The 22,628-nt window shown below is 44.3% G+C and overlaps 1 protein-coding gene across 3 annotated transcripts; it reads right to left on the bottom strand.

Annotated features, from left to right (window-relative positions):
* Nucleotides 1-53: 53 nt before the first annotated feature.
* camsap3 (calmodulin regulated spectrin-associated protein family, member 3) lies at nucleotides 54-21,475 on the bottom strand. 3 transcript variants are annotated; one of them, XM_056407336.1, is made up of 17 exons: nucleotides 21,012-21,475; nucleotides 15,176-15,438; nucleotides 8,897-9,037; nucleotides 8,677-8,763; nucleotides 7,457-7,595; nucleotides 7,237-7,376; nucleotides 7,064-7,148; nucleotides 6,911-6,953; nucleotides 6,759-6,814; nucleotides 6,473-6,545; nucleotides 4,338-6,390; nucleotides 4,135-4,259; nucleotides 3,440-3,732; nucleotides 3,252-3,336; nucleotides 2,804-2,922; nucleotides 2,592-2,710; nucleotides 54-2,460 (listed from the first exon to the last, which is right to left on the bottom strand). In XM_056407336.1, the coding sequence occupies exons 1-17, from the start codon at nucleotides 21,142-21,144 to the stop codon at nucleotides 2,161-2,163; spliced, it is 4,254 nt and encodes a 1,417-aa protein (XP_056263311.1). In that variant the 5' UTR covers nucleotides 21,145-21,475; the 3' UTR covers nucleotides 54-2,160. The 3 variants fall into 3 exon arrangements, with proteins under 3 accessions (XP_056263311.1, XP_056263312.1, XP_056263313.1); XM_056407337.1 differs by having other exon boundaries at nucleotides 6,473-6,509; XM_056407338.1 differs by lacking the exons at nucleotides 8,677-8,763; nucleotides 8,897-9,037; nucleotides 15,176-15,438; nucleotides 21,012-21,475 and adding an exon at nucleotides 8,272-8,349.
* Between the last annotated feature and the right edge of the window lie 1,153 nt (nucleotides 21,476-22,628).

Genomic DNA, 22,628 nt, shown 5'->3' with positions numbered 1-22,628 from the left:
ACAAACAAGGCAGATGGGGAAACAAAAATGGGAATGACAAAACATAGATGACGATGATTTTAAAGAGGATTTTTATTCGTCTGGTCGCTAGCCATAGTCAATTTATGGAATGATCATACATAATGTGCTGGCACAGGTTTAATACGAGAAGAGAAAGGATACAACATAAATGTTATGACAACTTCTATGAAATGAATTCGAGACTTACCACCTTAACCTAGAAAGACAGAGGTAGAACCTGAAACTAAACATCAAAAGCACCATCTAAGGCAAACTAAATAAATACACCTCTGGGTAATGTGGGGATTTCTAGAGGAGAATTGCACAGAATCAAAATATAGTGTTCAACTACCACATACTGCTCTTTTCAAACACATAAATACAAACATCCATGAATTCCATATGCACTCCACACTCACTTCTCATCAATCATCTTATTTTCTGAATGCAGCGCCGAACATTTGTTTTCCACATTTTAAACTAATTTAAAAAAAACACATTTCTCGGAGGCAATCAGTGATTTGAAAGAAGACAGCTGCACCTCGGTAGCTGCCGTCGTCCTCGAGACTGCAAAGGAGGGGACTGAGCCCAATCTAACAGGTGTTGTGTCGATGTTTACCTGATCATAAGCAACTGCAGGGTAAAGTGGTTTTTCCGTACAGCGTGGACACACAAAGTGTTTTACAATGTCGTTTTACATTTCCCCCCCGTTATATATGAAGGAGTCTCTCGAGACTGTGGGGAAGATGAGGGCTGTTACAGTCCAGAATGCTCCTTCGATAAGAAACCTACTGTTAATATGCAGGGGCACACAGAGAGTCATATAATAGGAAACACTCCTGGTGACCTAAAGGATTTATTAACCCCTAGACAAAAAAGGTTTAAGCAATTTTTAGTAGTTTGACAATTTCTTTCCATTCTCTTACACTCACTCATCTCAAACATACATCTCACTAATGCTTAAGCAGCAGGCTAGCTTATTCATAGCTTACAAAAGGTCAACTTACTTTTTACAAATCATTGTCAAAAAATCAAAGTGATCAGCATTCAGTATATATTAAATCAGCATTGATCATCATTTTCACACATAGCTGTATCCGAGAAATAATAAACATGGTAAAGCCCTCCTTCATGTTTCCAGTATTGTGATTCAAGATCAGCTCAGTTAACATTTCAATTCATTACATGGTGAACATGAGAAAGCAATTTAAGAGGAAAAAGTCACATGAATTTCATTCTTTCAGCCCTCAAAGGCTGAAAGCAATTTGTCCAGCAAAAACATGTCAAAATAGTATTTAAAAAACAAAACATCCAGATGCAGGAGCTGGAATGCACAAACTACGGGGGCACAGGCAGCTTCTATGTGTGCGAGTCCAACGACAACCACAGTAGCCAGCGCATCCCACAGAGGAACCACCCGCCATGCCTTCTTTTTTCTGGCTCTGATAATCCAGTGAAAACACCCTTGAATGGAATGAGTGGTTTGAGTGCGCCCTACATTCTTATGAGAGCAGCATTACCTGCCATTCATTCCCAGCTAAGATCTCCTATGAGAACGGAGAGCTGAGCCACCTGCCTCACTAGACCGGGGAGAAGGTGAGCTCTGGAAGAAGAAGAAAAGGCAGAAAAAGAGAAAGCTAGCAGAATCGAGGGGGGCGGGAACTACTCTGGCCCAAAACACTGTGTGGGCAAAGGCAGTGTAGCTGCCCCCTCTTTTTCTTACCTAAGAGTTGCAAAAATGACTCCAGGGGCAGGGTAAGGCAAGGCATGAGGAGGCAGGGTGCGAGGAAAAGCATTCTTCATCTCAACAGAATCAGTCACATTACATTTTACAATCTAGGTAGATGAGGCAGAGCCAATCAGAAGCCCTCAAGAGAGAAACTATTGTAAGTACATTGGCTGAATGAGTGAGTGATTGGCCCGTTCTCATGGCATGTGGAGTTGACTGAAGTGCTCTCGGGATCCAGGCTGAGAGCTGGCCAAAAGCCTCATCAGTCATGCCGGCCACTGCTAGTTAGATGGATTCTGCACAATCTTGACCAGATTCTGGAATCTCAAACGCCTCATTGGACAGAATTGAGGACAAAAGGAGCTAGTCAAGCTGGGAGCTGGTTCCCTGAATGGTAACATTTCTACCCATCTTCACCCAGCTCTCTGACATTATTTTGGGGTGCCAAGCTTCTTCGGCGTTCCTGGGCGCTTTTGCCAAAAGTGTCCAGGGATGGTGAAGGCGTCGACACTCACGGACATAGTTTTGGACGGGATGGCAGTAAACTGCTTGCGGTCAGAGCTGTACTTGTAAATGGAGTCAACCATCTCAGGTACAATAATCCGAGGGCCATTACCAGTGAGCCGTACCATCTCCTCGGTTTCAGGGTTCATGGTGTAAACTGCTCGGAACTGGCAGCTGGCATCTCTGAAGAGGATGAGGAAGTGGTTGCCCGTGCTTGCCTCCATCTCCTAAAGGAGGCGGAGACGGGAAAAGAAAAGAAAAAAAAACACACATGGTGAGTACAGTAGAGATCACAGTCACGTATAGCCTAGATACGGTGGACCTTTTTGTTGGACTCTGACACAGACGGATGGTTTACCTCTACAATCTTGTTTTTCTGTGGTTCATTGACCTTCCCGGCCAGGCAGCAGCGGGTGATAGCATTATGGATGATGAACTTATTGGACTTAAAGCTTGGCTCCTTGTACAGCTTTGGTCCTGCAAGACAGAGCATTTCGTAATGTTATTAACAAAACAATGCTTACTGGATTCTTTGTCATAATCAAGTTTTGTTCGAAACATTTCACTGACCTGTATATTCGGGGATTGAGGCAGGGGAGGAAGTAGTCGAGCCATTCTCCCAGTCCTTCTCTCCATTGTGACCACTCCCTCGTCTTGGTGACATTAGCCTGGAGGGAGAGTGTGAACGGCTAGAGGAATTAAAGAAAAAGAGTTTAGTGAGAAAATATCAGGTGCAGACCTTGAGGCTGTGTGTACATGTTGTGTGGTACGTGTACCTTTGCCCCTGATAACACTGATAACAGATATCATGGAACGATGTGAATTGTCTAATGATATATTGCCCAGCTCAACTTTATAACGCAAAAGTCTATTAAAAAAAAAGGTGTAAAAGACATTTTGAATTTCTTTAAAACTTAAAATAAACTTGTTGTAAAACCACACTGAACACTAATGTAGGCTATATTAGGTGCCTCCAACTTTACAAGCATTTATTATGAAAAGACAAGGCGGGAGTTACCTGGGAGACTTCCTGACAGACAGGCCTCCAGAGTCATTAGCCATGGAGGACAGGTTCATGGTTGAGCGGGAGTACACCTTGGTGCCTAAGAGGAAGAAGAAGAAACCACATCGAGTAGATGCGAGTGGAGGAAGACGAGCAAAGAAAAACTGAGAACAAGGTGGGTAAAGAACATCAGATCTATTTACCCACGAAACCCCTCACAGGGCTACGAGAGAGGACGGAGTCATCTCGGAACATCGCCTTGGGTCTCTGCTTCTTCACACCGCGAACCGTGGTGGGTTTCTGCTTCAGCACCTTGCCCAAGTCTTCCATGATTTTCAGCTGATGTCTCCTCTCATACTCCAGCCGAGTGAAGTCTCCTCTGCGATGAGGATTCCCCTCGCCTGGTGGGGTGCGTGATGCCGGAGAGGTGCCAGGAGTCTGGGGGGTGTCCTCGCTCTTGTTATTCCAGCCTTCGATGATCATCCACTGAGGTTTGCTAAAAGTAAAAGGAAGATACAGTGTGAAAGACCGGTATCGCTAAAACAATGATAACCAGGATCACTTCTTTGTTTGTGGAAGTTTGTAACAAATATGAAGAAATTCACATGAGATATCACCTCCACTAAATTAAGGCGGATGGATGGACAGCGCAAAAGTGTAATGCCCTTGGCTGTGGCTTTAGCTGGCGAGAAGGCATAAACACATAACTGGTGCATCAGACAAAAGATGGCAGCAATCAGGAAATCCTAATCAGGTATATGCTTCAGAAACCTAGCTCCAGTAATGCCCAAACATTACCACTCTCAATGCTAGATATTATATGATACAGTCTTCATTTGGTTATTGAAGGTTATTATTATTATGATTGCAGGTATCTGGAAACAAAAAGGGGGCTCACTTTGATTCTTTTTCCTTTTCTTGCTCAAGTTTACGTCTTTTCATCTCTTCTGCTCTCTTCTCCTGTTTCTCCAGCAAAGCTGCTCTTCGCTGGGCCATTTCATCTTCTGGTCGCTTCTTTTCATCCTAACCATTTAGACAGAAAAAAGGAGGGCATGAACACAAGTCTGACTTCCCAGAGTTTTTTTTTTAACAATTGCTTACCTTGAAAAAGAAACCAACCCCTCCTTTCACTTCTTGCTCCAGCCGTTCACTCATCGAGTCGGAGAAAGCGTCCGCTCCCTGGTCATCGTCCTCCCCATCTCCTTGCAGAGCGGCCAGCGAGATCTGGATCAGGCTACTGTGTTTGCCATTCAACATCCCTGCGGTGACATCGCTCTCGTAAGAGCACTCTGACGGGGCGCCAGAGCTGCAGCCCCCATCTGCAAGCCTTTCTTCGTTTGCCAACAGACCACGGGAGGGCCCCGCCTCCAGGTCCATGCTAAATATACTATGATCGTCATTGGAGCCGACCTCTGACATCGTGTCATCAGGACAGGGTGTAGTGGAAGGAGTTGGCATCGGGGTCTGTGTTGGCATGGTACCAGGAGTTGGTCCGGATGTGTCAGAGTCACCAAGGGAGAATGAGGACAAGGTCTGATCTTTGGATTGCCAAGGATTGACACGACGAAGGTGAGGGATGCGGTCCACGTTTTGAGGTGCGTTCATAACCCTCGATATGGCTGGAACCTTAACGTCGAAGGAACGGCCCTGTTGGTGTTGTTTGGGACTTTTCGGAGGCACAGATTGGGCTCTACGTTGGACTCTAGGGGATTTAGGAGGAGTGGTGTGGTCTGTGATCCTGTGGGATGGCGAAGAGGAGGCTGAATTAAAATCCCGGGTGTATTCTCGCGATAGGCGTGAAGCAGCTGGGGTCGAGGTTCTCGGGCTGGAACCTGCAGCTTTCTTTTTGACCAATTGGTTCTGCTGCTCGGTCAGCCGCTGCATGTCACTTTGCAGAGAGCCGAGAGCTGCAGTCAGCTTGGATACGGCATTGTTATAGTCCCCGAGTGGCGCTGCCACTTTCTCACCATGAGGCCCAGAGCCCTTCTCTCCCGGTGTACCCGCCTTTTCTTTGGTGTGACTGACCTGTTTATTGAGCGGCCGGCCTACTTTGACATTACCGTCATCCTCCACTGAGGTGCGCTGTTTATTTTGTTCTTGCTGCTCTTCCTCTTCCATTCGAGTCAGCCTTTCTTCAAGTGTCAAGCGAGAGAGCGCTTCTTCGGGCGATGAGGTGCTTATCTGGCCATCCCCTCCTTCTCCCTCACATTGCTCCTTCTTTAACTGCAAAAGGGCAGTCTTCCCCAGTCTTTGTCGGTGCTTTGCAAAAATGGCCTCAATGCGTTTCTTCTGGGCTTCAATGGCCTTGCGCTTTTCTTCAAGCCGAGTTCCCAGCTCCGACATCTCATTGTTGAGTTGAGGGCTCCTGCCGGGGCTTTCTTCAGACTTTTGCGCCCATGTGATCAACTGAGAAGATGGCGAAGCGGAAGAGGGGTCGCTGGCTTTCGGAGAATCAACAATCTGTTTCTTTTTGCGTTCTGCAAAGTTAGTCATCTTCACACCACTATCAGAGCCCTCTTTGCCACGGCCTCGGGCAGAGGGTGAACCAGCAGCTGGTGTGGTTGGAGTGGACTGGGCTTTGGGCAGGTCTTCCGACGCATCAGAGTCGACACTGCCATCTCTCAAGACAGAGTCATCATCTCGAGAACGTTCAGAGGCAGGCTCCTTGGACCGTCCCGTGGGCCGGTACGTCATTCCTGAGCGTGTAGGGGCAGAGCAGCTGATGGGGTCTAAGTTGCTATATCTGGAACTAACAGGGTCATCGGGGGAGTGGAGGTAGAAGCCATCAGGAGCACCATCAGGGTGTAAACGAGGCTCCAGCTTGCTGTCGTTGTGGATAATTTGGAGAGCCTCTTCAATGGTAGGCAGCTCTCCCGTTTCACTCTCCACAAGGCCGTTCTGCTCTGCCAACCTTGGAATACTAGCAGTCTGGGTAGCCCAATAAGCTCTTTGCGGCCCGTTGGAGCCGGGGGGTTTGCTGAGCAAATGGCTGAGGTCTTCAGGAGGGCTGTAGGGCACCCGGGTCATATTTTGGCCTGCTGGGTTGAGTTGGTCTGAGCTCACAGAGCGGGTTATCACAGGGTTGCCCATCACGACGTCCACATCACTGTCCAGGCCAAAAGGAATGCTGAAGGATACCGCCGACAAGGGGCGGCTAAGAAGAAAAATAAACATGTTAGTACAATAAAAATAAGTAAAACAAGTGTTTTAATGGTAATGAACAAAAGGTGTTCTACCTGTGAGGTTTTTTGCTCCATGTCTTTCCAACTCCTTCTATATGAGACATTGAGGTAGACTGAGTCAAAGATCCTGAGTACAATAGGGGGACACAGATGCGTAAAGGCATGCACACAACACAGGGATGCACAAATCAAGCAATACAAAAAATAATAAAACAAGATTATAATAAAACACGAAAAACATCTAAAAGACGAACGAGTATTAAGGGAAATGGGTCAACCAGATTATAAAAAATAATTATAAAACACTTGGTTTGATGACAGCAAACGGTCTGAATCTTACCTGATGCAGGAGAGGAGATGGGTAGGAAAGGCTTCTTGAAGATAGAAGGGGAGGTACTGTAGAGAGAAGGAATCTTTTAGTTCAAACCAATGCATCCAAAGAATATGCCAGACGACTACAAAAGCAAAATCATATTCAGACAGCGTCTGTACCTGCTACCACTCAAGCTGCTTGGCTTTGCTGGTGGCGATCCATCTAACAAAAAAGGAAACACTCAATGAGATTTTCTCACATACTCATTTTAATAATCTTATTGATATGATTACACATTAATTCACAGGACCACACAATTTGTAGACACTTACCCAATGGGTCAATTGGTTGAACAAAGTCTGGCTTTTGTACTTCAAACCAGCTAAGCAGTTCTGCTAGGAAGCTCAGCAGATTGGGCTAAATAAATTAAATTAAATCAGGCATTCAGAAGACGAGTTGTATCTCAAATCAGTCAATTAATGATCAGGAGTGTGAATACAAGTACCTGCAGCTCCTGTGGGGTGTATAGCATGTCCTCCAGTGCCAAGTGACAGCAGCTCTTCAGACAGCTGTCACAGAATTCACGGATGAACTGCAGGTTGTACAGGCTGTCTGCTACAGACATGGCCTCCTTCATGCAAACATCTTACACAGAGAGAGGAAAACAGTGTGACACGGACATAAGCAAACTGAAAAGATGTTCAGGGTTGGCTGTGTGTTGGTACCTTCAAGTCTTAGCAGGCCAGGGCAATAGTAATGTATGACTGCAGCAACAGCACAACCACTGGAGAGGTCTTTAACGCCATTCACCACTGGAAAGATGGGCTTTTGTTTCGACCGCATTTTATCCTTCCTGTAGCGGAGCTAGAATTAAATAACACACAAACAAGTCAATTAAATTAAAACCATCATCATCGTCAGGGTTTTCCAGACATGGTTGGACGCCCTAAAGTCTCGCCACACTGACACATACCAGAAAATGTTAAAAGATGTTGTAGTATGAATGTCAGAAAAGAAATCAAACACAGGTCATGCTAAGGTCTTCACGAGAGTGCTATGGTGAACAAATGACGGATGCAACGCGAGTGACTTAATCAGAGTAGAGAGATGGAAGGTTTTTTCAAGAGAAAGTGGGACAAATGAGAATCTCAGAAGACAAGAGGGGGAGAGAAAATGTTTCAGGTGCAGCTCACTGTCTGCAGGGACCAGCTGACTAGAAGCTGGTCTCTATTAACCTACATACACACACGCCACTCAAAAGACCAGAGAAACCAGTTGTACATGGCAGTTTCAAGGCCTGCTGGAGTACCAATTGTGATACATGCACCACTCGTGTGTCAACACACAGGGCCACACGCCCTATTGACATTCATGCTGTGACATACACTCGATTGCACATTAGGATGTGATGCACATTAGTATTGTCACACCAGCATATGGAGGAGAAAAAAACACACCTGACCATCAGACATTTGCTGATAAATGTGATGAAGACACTGGAGGGATAGGGGAAAGGATCAGAGGAAAGGAAGGAACTTACAGGAACAAGTTTCCAGTACCAGCGAGTAGGACACTGTCAGAGAGGAGGAGGGACAGGAAATAGAGAAAGACAAGGACATGGAGCACAAGGAGAGGAATTAACCCTAGAGTGGAAGAACGAGAAAAACTAGAGAAAGGATTGTGATGACTGTACTTTCTTGTCATGACAAGACAACCTTGTTGACAAAGCAATGACGCTGCCCTTAGTTGTGTTGCGTCAACCAATCCTGGCTGTGCTTGTAGAATCAGTGTAGCAGAACCAATAATGTGAGCTTAATACGCAGCACTTTCGGTGCCTTTTTATAGCAACTGAGTGCATCATCCCCAACAGATTATCATGCGGGTCTGGTTAAAATGATGTGTGAAAAGAGAAAGGAATATGCTGGATGTGTAATGCAATACTCACAGAGGGTTGAACAGGTTGGGGCTCTGCAAGGGCCTGAGACGGGTCATTCTGGGCTCCTTCAGTACATTCTCTTAACTTCTGGTTTAACTGCCAAGACGACAAAATGGCGCATACGTCATAGATCTACAGTGTGCCTCATCACCTTCGTCAGCCACAGTGGGTTAAAGATTCACAGCATCCGTGTTAACGGAGCCAAACAGACACTGGATTGCTCCCTTACCCCATTAACCCAATGAAGCAGAGCATCCTCCCAGCTGGAGGCTCCGCCCAGTAGCTCGGCAGAACCACGCGTCCTCACCGCAGTCACCGTCTCCATAGCTCCCATGGCCATCAAGACGTCCATCATTGCCAGGTGAGCACTCTGCACCAATCACATGGGAGAAGGAAAAGACAATCAATTACAGCGAACACAGTAATGCTGGACCCCGACATGTTTACTGCTCCAGCAGGGCACCGCTCGCTGCAGAGATCACAGCTAGCTGCTGCGGCGCGGTCATCATTTACCAGCAGTATCCTCCAGAGGTCACCAGAAACCAACTGCGAGCCGGCAGAAACACTAACTACAGTTTTCAGCAAGCAAACACACCCACACCAGTAGTTGTGGGTGTACTTTGGACCTATGTTTGTACAATCAGTAAGTCCTTAAATAAGCAATAGACTCTTATTATGATAACACGTGTGTCCCAGGACTGTCATTCCTCAGCTGCTTTACCTTTATTTGCCTTCTCTTCAGTGCGACACCCGTCCCTTTTTAAATATTGCCGACGACTCATGAGCAACAAGGAGCATGAACCAGATTAACAGGAAACACACATTAATTCTCGGAAAGAATAAAGGTTTTCAACTTTTTTTTGCAGTTTTGGCGTATTCATCTATTTTTGTCAGACAACATAATAGATATATAAAAACCAATCAAGATATTGTTGTTATTACACCCAAATACAAACTAGAATCAAAACTATAAAAATGTCACCCAACATATGTTGTTGCCAAGTATTTGTATCCAAAAAGACACAAGTGTGTTTCATTATAATTAGAACATTAAAATGCCCTTTCTAATGGCTCGAGCCCATTAAAATGCTCCATCAACATTGCCAGCTCAGTCAGACAGAGCGCCTTAACTCTATAAACCGGTTAGCTCATTTCAAGTTGTGCCGGGTTTTAGCCACGGATCAACAACCAACTGCACTTCATATGTCTGACCTCCATATTGATGGAAATGATTCAGATTTAAACCATTTTAATTCCATGTAATTTATAAAGGGGGGCTATGCCTGATTAAGCACTCTTTTCCTTTGTTCAGTTTCATATTTATTTTTGTGCGCGCTATTATTATGGTAGTCACAGCAGCTGATAAATAGTTATTTATAGTTTAAGAAAGCCTCAACAGGATAGTTTATTAACAAAATCCGGACTCAGGTTTTTCTATGAACAACTCCTTTGTATAAAGTAAAGATATTAAACGAATGATACTTCTATGTTTGTCTTTCGGCTAATTGCAACAAGGAAATTGTTACGATAATCAATTCTGGCCAACCGAGAGGACAGAAAAGAACACATTCCTGTCATGGAACCACTCCTTCAATCTCCCACCTTCAGTTTTGAGCCTAATCGGTGCAAATCAGTGCCGGTTCCATTTTACTTCTTAAAAAGGCCAGACATTCCTCCTTTAACCTCTTGCATTGCCCCAGATCGGGGTTGGTGGCAGTCCAGCTGCGTACCTCTGCCCTGTCTGGATGTCTGCCTGTTCAACCCTGATGCAACAACGAGGGCTGCTCCTTGTGCGTCTGTTTAGGGGAAATGTCTGCACTACAGAAGGAGACAAATGCCTTCCTCATGGGAATGGCGCTTTTCAGACCTAGCCACAATCTGACAGATCAATAAAACATGAAAGGGATTGGCACATATTCAATATGATCATTTATCAAGTACATATTGTTTTCCTCATCGCAAAACTTGAATCCTGAGCAATTGTAAGATACGGTCTTCAATGTATGGAGAGATATTTATGATGCAAACAGACACGACACTGTTGTAATTGTTGTCGTTTCCATATTTGGTTAGCAGCAATGTCTTTCAGTCAGAGGGTCACCGGTTTGAGACACTTAACCTTGAAGTGCTCCCTGTAGCTGTGTGTATGTGTATGATTGTAAGACACTTCGGATAAACGCGACAGCTAAATGAAATGTAATATTTGCAATATGCTTTTTACTGGGGTATTTGTTAGTGGTAGGGTAGGACTGGCTGGCATTACATTGACCTGTGTGTCTGGGTTTCTAATATTCATAAAGGGTAAAACATTAGATTATACTTCTGAATATAATGTGTTCTAGTTTAACCCAACTGCAACCTCATTAAAATGCAACATAGATTAACTACTGAACTATGACAGAGTCACTCAAAACTCAATGATTTCTTCTGTGACGGTAGGACTTGGAACAAAAGAAAATAACTGCTGCCAAACTGCTCCAGCAGCTAATTTCCAGCACTCAGTGATTTAATGTAGTCGCATATTTTTAGATTGAGCCACAACGTGTAATCATAGGTTGGAGCTATTGTCAGTGTGAAAGGGGACAGGATGAGAGTGAGAGAGAAAAGGGAAATGACGGACCTAGTTAAAGTGGCCAACTCTGTTGTCATACGGTACAATCGTTTTTCAGAGGAGTATGATTCATGACAAAAAAGTGCAGAGTAAAACAGGAAGAGGGTTGCTCGTGGATTTCCCGCTGCAGACCCAGAAAAGCTCGCGAAGCTAAATCACAAGTCTCCCTAATGAGAGGGGAGAGAGGAGCAACTCATGAACGTCCAGCATAGAGCCTGCCAGGTCCCCATGACAACCAACCAGCTGACCCACAATGCATCTCGACACAAGCCTGACCACAGCATTGCTCCGTGCCACTGGTTTAGCACCAGCCCGCTGCTCTGAAAAATCCCCATGATATAACATCTTTAAGGCTCTATGTGGCACATTTGGTTGCGTAATCATGTCAACAACCAGTTGTACGAATCAGGCAACGGCATCTTGTGGATCATTCAGTGAGATTATGATGAAAGCTAAATCTGATTATGTCTGAAATATGATTTAACCCCATCCCCCATCCCCGCCTGGGAAACCAACAGGGGGATCAGCCAGGTCTGGGGCCCAGCTGAGGATCTGAGACCATAAGTCCTCTCCAAGCACAGAAATATATGAACAATTATATGTATAATAAATGTTTGCTTAAGCAAGGGAACCCAGTCTAGATCAGATGTACACCAAACTTGTTTAACATACAGTAGATACATTTTATTAAGACTCTACATTAGCTTCTAATCAGGGAAGGCCCAGAGCAGAACAAATGGTGTAAAATGATGAAAAGCATTTCTGATAGTGTGACACTTCTATTTTCAACTAAGCGCCTGACTGATGCTCACTTGACCGGAAACCTGCCAACACAGCAGTAGGATTTAAGACAAAGTATCAGTGCCTGTCCAAAACCAACAGGGGACGGGAAGAGGGTTAGCTGCATTATAACTACATGACTTACCACTGTCGGAACAAACGCTTCACCTCATCTCGAGTGGAATCAATAGCAGTAGGTTTGAAATGGATCATTAGGATTATATTCCACCATCTCAACCAACAATACATGTGACATATTACTTTGATGTCGTTAGACATGGTAGGTGCAACGATGGTCATCTCTGGCATGTCATCCAATCGTGGATGATGACGTTCAGTCTGCATGGGAGATTATCACTAATCTGGGCTGGGCCACCACCAGAAGGACAGTTACCAGTAGCACATGCACACGCTCACACACACACGGGATGGAGGCAGTTGGGGGTTCCTCTGTTTAGCCTCAAGGATGTGCAATCTACAAAGCTTCACTGTTATGAGAACGCCAGCCTGTAAAGACATTGGCGCTCGCTTGGGTTACAAGAGAAGTGCAATTGCCATTTTACTATTACAAGATAATGTCAAAAATAATATACATGTCAGATATGTCCAGCGGGCATCGGTTAATATGAACTGAATCAAGAATTGTAGAGAATATTTTAAGGTCTAGAAGCGGAGACAAACAGCAAAAGCTTCTTCATCGCGTCGCAGAAGCGAACAGTTTGATGCTTCTTTTTCCCCCCCTACTTTGATCAGAGCACCGACTGTGTAGTTTTATATAGAGTAGGTCAACGGCGGTCTAGCAACTCCATCTAGTACCAGCGTCTCTATGGGCCAGAGTAAGCCTCCATCCGTGGATTTACACACGAGCCAAATTTCTGAATTATCGCCAATGAACAACACATGTAATATGTGTAATGTATAATAATAACAAAGTGAAAAGTCATCAACAGTTTCCGGCCTGGCAGATTAACTGGCAGTAGCATTAACTTTTCCTTCTGTACATGCTCTATATCTGATCCTGGTTTGACATGGATGTTTGAAGATTTAATATATATTAGTTTTGCAGCAGATTGCTGCTGCTCCAAAGCCGTTTACTGGCCAAGACCCACATAGAGGCTCCATCCTTCTAATGCTGCTGCAGCGTGACCCACTTTCTTTGCCTGTCACACTGTAGCTACAGTGCCAGTTCGCGACAGACAAGCTCAGAGGAAACGCAGGGCCAAGCAGCGACTGGAAGGCTCATATACCAGAGCATCAAATAGACAATGCAGCATTAACCGTACCAGCCAAAATACAAGTTTAAAAGGGTGGGATGTACAGCCGAGATGGTCCATGGCCTGAAAGCATCACCCAGAACTGAGAAGCATGCAAGCAGACAAGACTCATGCGCACACAAAGTACACAACATCATGCATGAAAGAGATTGACTGTCACGAGCCCATTTTTGCTGGTGCTGTAATGATGTAGTTTAAAAACGACCATTTTTTTAAAATCAGCATGATAGCACGTGTTGGTGCCTAATGTATGAAACGGCACACTGTCAGTGAAGGTGGTTATTGTCAGTACTCCTTAGAGGGAAACTAGGTGTGTGTGATCCCGTCTGCAGTCCTGTGCAGACTTCTCGTTGGTGGATTATATGATATTCAAAGCATAAGGCATGTGACATGCTTTGGGCTAATGATTGATGAGATTATATCAAAAGACTAAACCAATGTACAATAGAAGCACTGAAAAATACTGAAATGGATATCAAACGATTGAAATTGATACTGAGACATTGTGAGATAAGGACTTGTGGAACTAGAGGTAGGTACATGATAGGGCAAGACACTTGGTGGTAATAATAAACACAAAGGAAAACCCCCATTAAAGCAACCTTCTACACTCAGTCCTGAACAACGCACTTCCTTTGCTGTGTCTTTCATCTTCGTCTGGTTCAAAAGAACAACTTTGCAAGTATTTACATACATCTTTTTTATACTAGATGTAGCGGTATGATAATATTACATGAACCAACATCCGCACTCTCACTTCACCAGGCGTTACTGCTCATAGTCAGACAATGCGTGTTATTTAGTTTAGAAAATGTCACAACTGCATGCACACTTTTTCCAGCATACAATTAAGCTAATCAGCATCAGTGTTGCACCTGCCACAGCGACCAGCAGACAGCAAAGGTGGAACAAACAGCTTTTAAACACAACACCATCCACACAGATCACGTGAGACTCCCTACTTAAAAAGCAGCCTATAAATCATGAGAACCAAGACAGCCGGGGAAATGCAGTTGCATGCCTCTTTTGGGGGAAGATAATAATCTGTAAAGACAAGTTTTGTACCAATACTTCAAGATTAAGTTACAATGAGTCATTGTCAGCTGAAGCAAAAACAGGATTATACGTTCGAACAAACCTAAAAGCATCCCACTTCTTTCAGACTGTTCAAATTCCTCATTTGAAAATAAACTGAAGGTCTCTCTAAAGAATCCAGTTCTATATTATGTGTGTACAACAGAGAGAGAAATAATGAGAGAGAGAGGTATCCATTGTCAGGAGCAAAGAGGACAAACCAGTTTCTCTTGTTTTAACTCTCTGGGCCAGCCCAGAGTACTCTCCCAACACAGAATCTTAAATTTCACAAGAACCATTTAGCCATTGTCCGGATCAGGAACACCTATTGAGGCTAGACTCTCCCTTCTTCTCACATACTGGAATTAAAGTAGCCCTCCCTTGTGTGCCCATGACTGTCCCTTGTCCTAGCAGCTGGATCCACTCATCCTCTGGGATCAGCTGGGGGCAGCATTGGGGGGATGGGGGAGAATTGAATAAGTGGGGTCTTTTTGATGTCCTTTAATCCCTAAAATCAAAGCGCAAACAAGCCCCTGTATCAACAACGAAGCCCATTCGACCCCTTCTGCACTTCTACAGACTCCTGGATAGCGAAGCATCCGGTATCACAGGAGGAGATATTTGCTCCTTCGGGCGATAGACAAACATGAAGCAGTTTCTATCCGAACAACAGTTGCAACATTTCTTTAACTCAACCGCTTCAGACGACTACCAACAACATTGCATGCCAGACTTGTGTGGTTTACTGTTCCTATGACCGTAACGTTACCATTTTGATGGGTTTGTGTCGGAGGTCAGCTTCGGTCACCGGTGTCTGCTGGTCTTTGGGGGCTACCCCTCTCTGAGCGAGGAGCTGCAGCAGGGCGACGTTGTCTTTGGGCTGTGCCTCGACGCCGGCGCCCCCCAGCAACGGGCTGTACGTCCGGCAGTAGAGCTCCGAGGACTGCAGGAGGCGCGTGACTGGCGGTTTAAGGTGCTCCTGCTCATACTGGTCACAGTAGAATGGGTCACGCAGCTCTGCAGGGACACTCTCTACCAAGAGACAAAACATAGACAGTTAGATGAGGTCATTGAGCAGCAACAATTTTAACAAAACACTGTTGAGGGAGCTGTACAGATGAAACTATGAATATTTGAAAGCGGAAGGAACTTGTAATGATCAGCATGTTCGTTTGTTGATAGCTTGGAGACCCGCTTTCTGCCAGGTTTGCCCACAGATTACGACCAAATACCGGCGAGCTGTAATCATATGAGTGAGTAGAGAGGAGCAAGCATCAAGGTCAGTGGGGCATGATGGGCTCAGAGGTTGGCATCTGCACATTATGAGATGCTCCGCCACTTGTTTAGGGACTAGGCAAATCTCAGAAGCAGAAATAAGCAACAGGATCAAAAACTAAGAGCAAATGAGAAAACTCCAATATGGTCCCAACTCAAGGAAACTGTCGTCGAGCATTGTGTAGCACTCACTATTAGGAAGTAGCTGAAGATTTGTAAAGAATCTTATCAAATAGGCGTTCTGTCCATAACAACAATAAAAACACCAAGTCCAAAACATATGCTAGACGCACCCTCAGTGAAACTGGTTTCTCTGCATCCAGAGCATCACACTCAACCACCTGTATAGCTCTATGAAAACATACTGGAGTAATTGTGAAAGGGCTTTCAGGGGGAAAGTTAACAAGTTGTTTGTCTGAGAAGAGAAAGGAGAGACGTATGAGTGCCTACGCATGTGCGGAAAAGAAAACGATGGGGTTATTTCAAGAGAGGCGTCACTATGTTGCTGTATCATTATAAGAAATGTAATGGATTTGGACATCAGCCAACAAAACAAAACGCCCGGCTTCAAAGATTTGACAATGCCTTGTTTTCCAGCTCTCCCTTTCAGTCAATGATCGCTATTGTTGTCGGACAATATTGTCCGTCATGCCACATGGTCCACTTTGTTGTAAGTAAGCTCCTGGGTTGCCAGAACTACAATGCTCACTTTACTGCTGTATTCACTGTGCCACGCCCAGCTAAATGCACACCTTTAGCCTTGGTCCCATCGAGATAATACATGGAGATGAACAAAAAACTTCCCCAGAAGGCAAAGCAGGATGCAAATGCCACAACTGAGTGAAATGAGAGCGATCGATATGAGCTTGGTTTCCCTGTGAGACAGTCCGGCCATGAACAATGTGTTGGTGTCACAGAAACAAACGTGAGGTGGTATATCCACACACCATTTTTCAAAACTGCACATACAAAATAGCAACAATCATAAGAGAGCGCACACCTAATGTTGAATTACTAAAAGGAATGGAAGGTAACACAGAGAATGACCAGTTGGCAGCTTTAAGCGTCATCAAGCTCAACCCAAAAGGACTGATACCCCCATAATGTTGACATCAATAGACGTGCAGGAAAATATTTGTATTCAAAGTATTTTCTGTGTGCGTCGTGCGTGTGCGTGCGTGTGCACACAAACTGGAGCAACAGCCTCCGTCACTTTCACAGGTCATGGGATCAGTGCTTATCAACTCCTCCAAGTAAGGAGGCAGAAGTCAATTGTGGGCAAAGTTGAATAACACGTTCCCACATTGTCATGGAGGGTAAGCAGGGAGACCAGTTCTAACGTGGAGAGGTTCAAGGAAGCACACCCAGAAGATTTTGACCAAGAGACTTAATCCAAACCAGCTGCAGGTGTTCCGTACTGTAGCTGAGGAAACAGAGAATGCGTCTGCAGCCGGGCCACATTGTTGTTATTATCATCACAATAAAAAACGAACCGAGAAAGACAGCACTATTTCAGCCATGAGCTGGGTTGTAAAACTGTAAAAATAAGAAACCGATTAAGAAGCCGTTGAAAAGAATAGTGGGATCGCTGCAGCGTTGCCATCATGGCTGCAACAGTTCCGCTGCGTTTCCTCCGTCCTGACCGACACCGAGTGATGGCCTGCTGACACGAGCCCTGCGTCTGCTTCACTGACTGAGCTTGTGTGCTCGTCGGGTCACAGCGCAGCATAAAGATGTACAAACAAAAAGGCTGGTGTAATCAAGGTGAATCCTTTGGGTAAAAGGGTTACACAAAAACCCACCGCACACTCCTTCTTATTTTACATTTAAGTGGCACAATCAACATGCAAGAAGGTTGCAACAGTACCAGTTAACATTATGCAACCCCCTCTATTAATAACATGGCGCATCAGTTTGCAGGACCTGCTGGATTTGACAATCCAAACCAACATGGCTGCTTTACTGGAACCTTTCAGGAACCCTGACACAGATTAAATAATTAATAAGAACTCAGATATGCAGAAGTGCGGAATGTGAAGATACAGACAGGAAGTTAAAGATCAACCACCCCCTTTGGATGATCTTCTGGGCTCAAAGGAGTATCTAAAACCATCAATGTCCTTTAATGGCATTGCTGATGCATCAGCTGTTCCACTCCCATGGTCAATCTCTGGAACGGGCAAATATGCATGCACGCAAATCATGAATCAATGAATAATAAATGAATCAATAACCAACGTCTGACAGTATGTGCTTGAAAGAAGCACACGTCAAGCACTAGACAAGACATCTCCCAACACATTCACAGGTCAATTTGCCACTGATATGCCGTCACTAACCGCCCTGTGTATCCTGCACCACATCATCGAGTACGACATTACAAACAGACACTTTAAATTGCATTAAAGGGCCCAGATTACACAGCCGCACATCCGATGGAAGGAGAGTCTGATTACATTACGGGCGCTTGAGAGACCAACAGGACCACATATGATGGCAGAGGAGGGAAGTGTCCTCAAGGTAGACACCAAATACCAACCAAATCTGTGTATAATGGTCTGCAGCGTATTCCCTGTGGGATGTGGTAAATGACTTCTCGTTAATAAAGTATTATCCTGAAACACACTTCAGTAACTGTATCACTCTGGAAGAGTTTTATAACGTGAACCAATAGGATGTCGAACATCTTGAGTAAACACTAATGGCAAGGTAACATCCTCCTCAGGCCCTTGTCCCTTGTTGACTCACCATAGTTACAAAGATTGTGAGAGGACGAGTCGAGTCATACTTCATGTGTGACCCAAGCAGCTTTGTTTTAGGTCGAGTTAACATGTTAAAGTAACACACGATTTGAAACATGGAGGTACACAGTGGTTTAGCTTCACAGGCACAAAAGAAAAGAGAAATCAGAGGATGACAACAAAGACTGATGGCCGAAATGTTGTTTCATAATTAGAAATTAAGTTGTTAACTGAATTAAAAAGCATGGACTACGACAGAAAACTGAATTTGCACACGTCCCTATAAACACGTCATTTAGTGTGAACTAGTTACACCCAAGACTAGTAACTTGTGTAGCAAGAGTGTCTGGTCTCATTCTGAAGAGGCATGTGCTTAAAATACTTTTGATTTCTCACAAGAATCGGAACATTATTCCACCACAGTATGAACTAGTTTGAGTCACCCTCAAATGATTAATCTGTCACAGCGACAAAGGTAGAGCAGACATTTCAACCATGCCAAACATTACACATTGACGACTTGTCAAGGCATTACAAAAGACAAGACACCGTCTCTGTTCCTACAATGCAACTCTTAAAATGCATAAAGCCTCATGAAGGAAATAGTAATAAACCATTATGTGCAAAATAATAACAGTATAGATATAATAGTATCATTGACATCTACAAACATCCAGCACTAACTATTTACAAGTCAATAGAATTAACACCGGTTCTTAATGTTATTATGGAAGCCCCAACATGATGTTACTAAGTGGATCAAACGGCCTATAGGGAACAGCCGCATTGTGTGCGGTCTATTTGAGGGGAATTGAGGGGATGTAGATCTTCTTTCCTCTCATAAAGGATGCTTCTGTGTTTCCTGCGCTGAAAATTATTTCCGCAGCTCTTTTCTTCAACATTTATAGAGAAACTGTTCATCTTGGGCACTGTTGTAAATTGATATTTTTACAGTCTTTGGAGAAAGTTAATTTTACACCATGGGTTTAGTAGTGGTGAACATGAGGGTCACAAATTCACAATCTAAGGGGGGGGAGGTTGGTCATGCTAGTATAGGTATGCCAGTCCAAGCCAAGCCTATAAGAAGCTTTCAGATTATCGGGATTGCAGAGATTTGTTTTAGGGTAACCTATATACAGACTATAATTTTGTTAGAATATAGTTTATTACATAACTTGGTCTTTACGCGTTCCCATTAAAAGCTACTGTCCAGCCTTAGTATTCCTCTACATAAATAAAGATATGCAACGCAAACACTGTGCTGTCCATGTGAAAGACCATGAGATTAAAAATTACGCTTATTGTTATCGTGAGGTTAATTGACCTGAAAGAGCCGGGACCAGAAGACCCGGTCGGGCTCCTGCTGTGCTATCGGTTGTTCTACCCAGCTGAGTTTTGGGAGGGGAGTACTGATGTCATCTTGACTTTGCAGAAATCTTCCTGTGTTCCTGTATCTCAGCACGGAGTGTGACTTTGACCAGAGGGCGTGGTTAAGGTGCCAAACAAGAGCACGTAGAGGAAGCAGCCTGGAGTCCTGGACTAGGCCTGTCTGGGATTGTGTAAACACAAGTCATGTTGTCAAAGTGAAGGAGAGGAAACCTCACACATCCTTCCAGCCGAAACAGAGTCTGTGTATGACACCTTGACTATTAACATGTGCTTTTATACTGTTTTCCAGCTTGTCATTTTAGGAAAAGTCAAGTACTTGAGGAAAACCTGTCCAAGACAAGTACTGTGTGTACTCCAAATGAAACAAAGGAGCAAATCTCAAACAGGAGTGTTTTGGTGTCTTCTTTGAGGGATCTATTCTGGACCAGATAATGCTCTAAAACAAAGAGACTTCTTATCACCTCAGGGTCAAAAGCTGGCGCTGCTCGTCTCCAGAAACCGAAGGCAAATCCGTGTCTTATGATAAGTGTGACCTACGCAACACAATTATTTTCTTAGGTGGGTGTGTTTAGCGTCACAGTAGTTGGCAGGTTTCTCACAGGCGCTATTTTTTGTTAGTTTTTTTTGCCCGAGAATATTTAAAAAAAAACATACTGGCAAACTGATATGTCTGAACACCAATTGACCATTGAGCCATTTGCACGCAGCTATGTGATCCTGCATAGGAATTGCACTAGAAACTGATGTTCACATCAGCTACACGGGGGTGTCAACACCGAGCCTGCTAAAAGCCATCATGCAACCGGATTTAAAAAAACATGCCCAGTAGCCTGCAATGTGTGAGTGGAGCCCTGGCGGCTAGAAATGGGTTAGCGCGATAAGGCCTTGGGAGGAGGCCCGTTCCTCTGACTCACACACAGCTCACCTACGAAAGATGTGGCCACTCACAGAGAGAACAAATGACATGTGTCAGAGTCACAAGAATGCGTAGCGTACATGGCCCCCCTTTCACATGCTGCTCTTTGTGCGGAAAATCGCTGAGCTACTCACGCGCGCACTCAGTTTCCCTACACGCATGTGCGTTTCGCTACACTGCTGAGCAGAATACAAATATTGATAGTCAACAGAAGGATAGAATATTTACATGACTTCTTTGAATGATATTGACACAGCAGGCCCGCACCCTAACATGAGACCTACCTGCACTGCCGTAGGACTTTGCAAACAGCCATCCGACACTTGCGCATATTTTTGCTTTAGTACAGTCATACAAATCCAACGGCTTTATGTCTGGGACCACAAAAGTCTTCCTCACGGTAGCGGAGTCCACCATCGCGAGTCTGCGCAAAAACACGTGAAGCGGTGCTGGCAACACACACAAAAACGCGACTAGTACAAGAATATTCAAGCAATCATTATTATTTTTTTGCTATTCCACACGTCTGGGGCTGGGAATACAAATGTGCGGTTAAGGTTTTGTCGGGAAAATATGCGCCGCGGAGCTGCTTCCAAGCCAATTGATGTCCTTTCCTGTGCGGTTTCGTGGGCGTAATCCCTGGTAAATTATTCCTCACGACCGAGAAAACCCCGATCCGCCGGGATGTTGGAGAAAAACAGACTATTCCCCTCGTTTGTGCCCTTCTTCGTCCGCATTGCTGTGTACTCCGTTCACTGTGCGCAGCTCCACTGATCCCGGACGATGACTGACTACCAGGTGCTCCACACCGGCACCACTCACTCATCTCTCCGTCCAATGGGAAATGAGCTCGTGCAATGAGGGCGGGATCTCGCTGTGTGAACACAGGCAGCAGGTGAAGGTGGATGTAGTGTGACTTTTGCTTCAGGTTCATCTGCTGGCGAACACAGCCAGGTGAGCGCCTGACCCGACACCCTCAGCTGGAAACATCAAACTGCTTCAAGTGATCTAATAATACAAATGTTACTGACAAGTGACGGATCTGCATATATTTGTATATAAAATACAAGATCTATAAAGTTCAAATAGCTATGCCACAAACTGCACAAAGTAAACAAGACTATGAGTAAACACAACTGCTAACACCTTGTGGGTAAGCAGGGCCTTTACCCTATACATCTAATTATGTATTTTTTAAGGTTGATTTCATGTGTTGAATGTAAAAAACAAAGTAACAATATAGCAGTCAGATAAATGCAATCGAGTAAAAATGTCTCTCTGAAATGCAATGCAGTTGAAGGAAAAGGAAGCATAAATTGGAAATACACAATTACCTAAAAAGTATACATATGTACAGCACTAGACTGAATATACGTTGCTACTTTCCACCTCTGAAGCCAACATCGTGGTCCCCATACTGCCCTTATTTAGTTAAAAAGCACAATCTCAAGTTTTATTTTATCACGTTTGAAATGTGGTCAAATCAAGGTCAACACATACTTAAAACATGTAGGCCTTTACATTTCTGCTCATGACTGACTCAGATGGGTGGCCCTAGTTAAACACCATAAACATCAGCCAGTGACCTGGGCAAACTCCATCAGCCTCAAGGGTGCTGCTGTAAATGACCCTGACCTCTTGCAGAAAGAAAACAAAGAGACACTCTGACCCAAGATCACAGAACCATAACATTTTTGATCTTTGGAAAGCTATTTTAATAACTTTTGATTTGTTTGTGCAAACCAGAGAAATATAGTCACATGTTCTGCTAAAAAAAATCGACGTTATTGCTGAGATGCAATTAGAAACCACTAAGACAGCTTTTAAGTGTGTCCTGAATACAAATACAATATTAATGCAATGTAAATGTATCATGTTAATTGGTCCTTTATTTAAAAATC

This window comes from Pseudoliparis swirei, chromosome 23, assembly GCF_029220125.1.
Source record: "Pseudoliparis swirei isolate HS2019 ecotype Mariana Trench chromosome 23, NWPU_hadal_v1, whole genome shotgun sequence".
Lineage (NCBI taxonomy): Eukaryota > Metazoa > Chordata > Actinopteri > Perciformes > Liparidae > Pseudoliparis > Pseudoliparis swirei.
The sequence above is the reverse complement of the archived record's forward strand: the minus strand, read 5'-3'. Positions and strand labels throughout refer to the sequence as shown.

Excerpts from the sequence above, each read along its gene's own strand:
- camsap3 (XM_056407336.1), bottom strand. The coding sequence starts at position 21,144 with ATGGTGGACTCCGCTACCGTGAGGAAGACTTTTGTGGTCCCAGACATA. Across the intron at positions 9,038-15,175 it reads GACACAAACCCATCAAAATG|AGTGCTCACCTGGCAATGAT; the intron begins GTAACGTTACGG and ends TGATTGGTGCAG. Across the intron at positions 2,711-2,803 it reads CTCAATCCCCGAATATACAG|GACCAAAGCTGTACAAGGAG; the intron begins GTCAGTGAAATG and ends TCTGTCTTGCAG.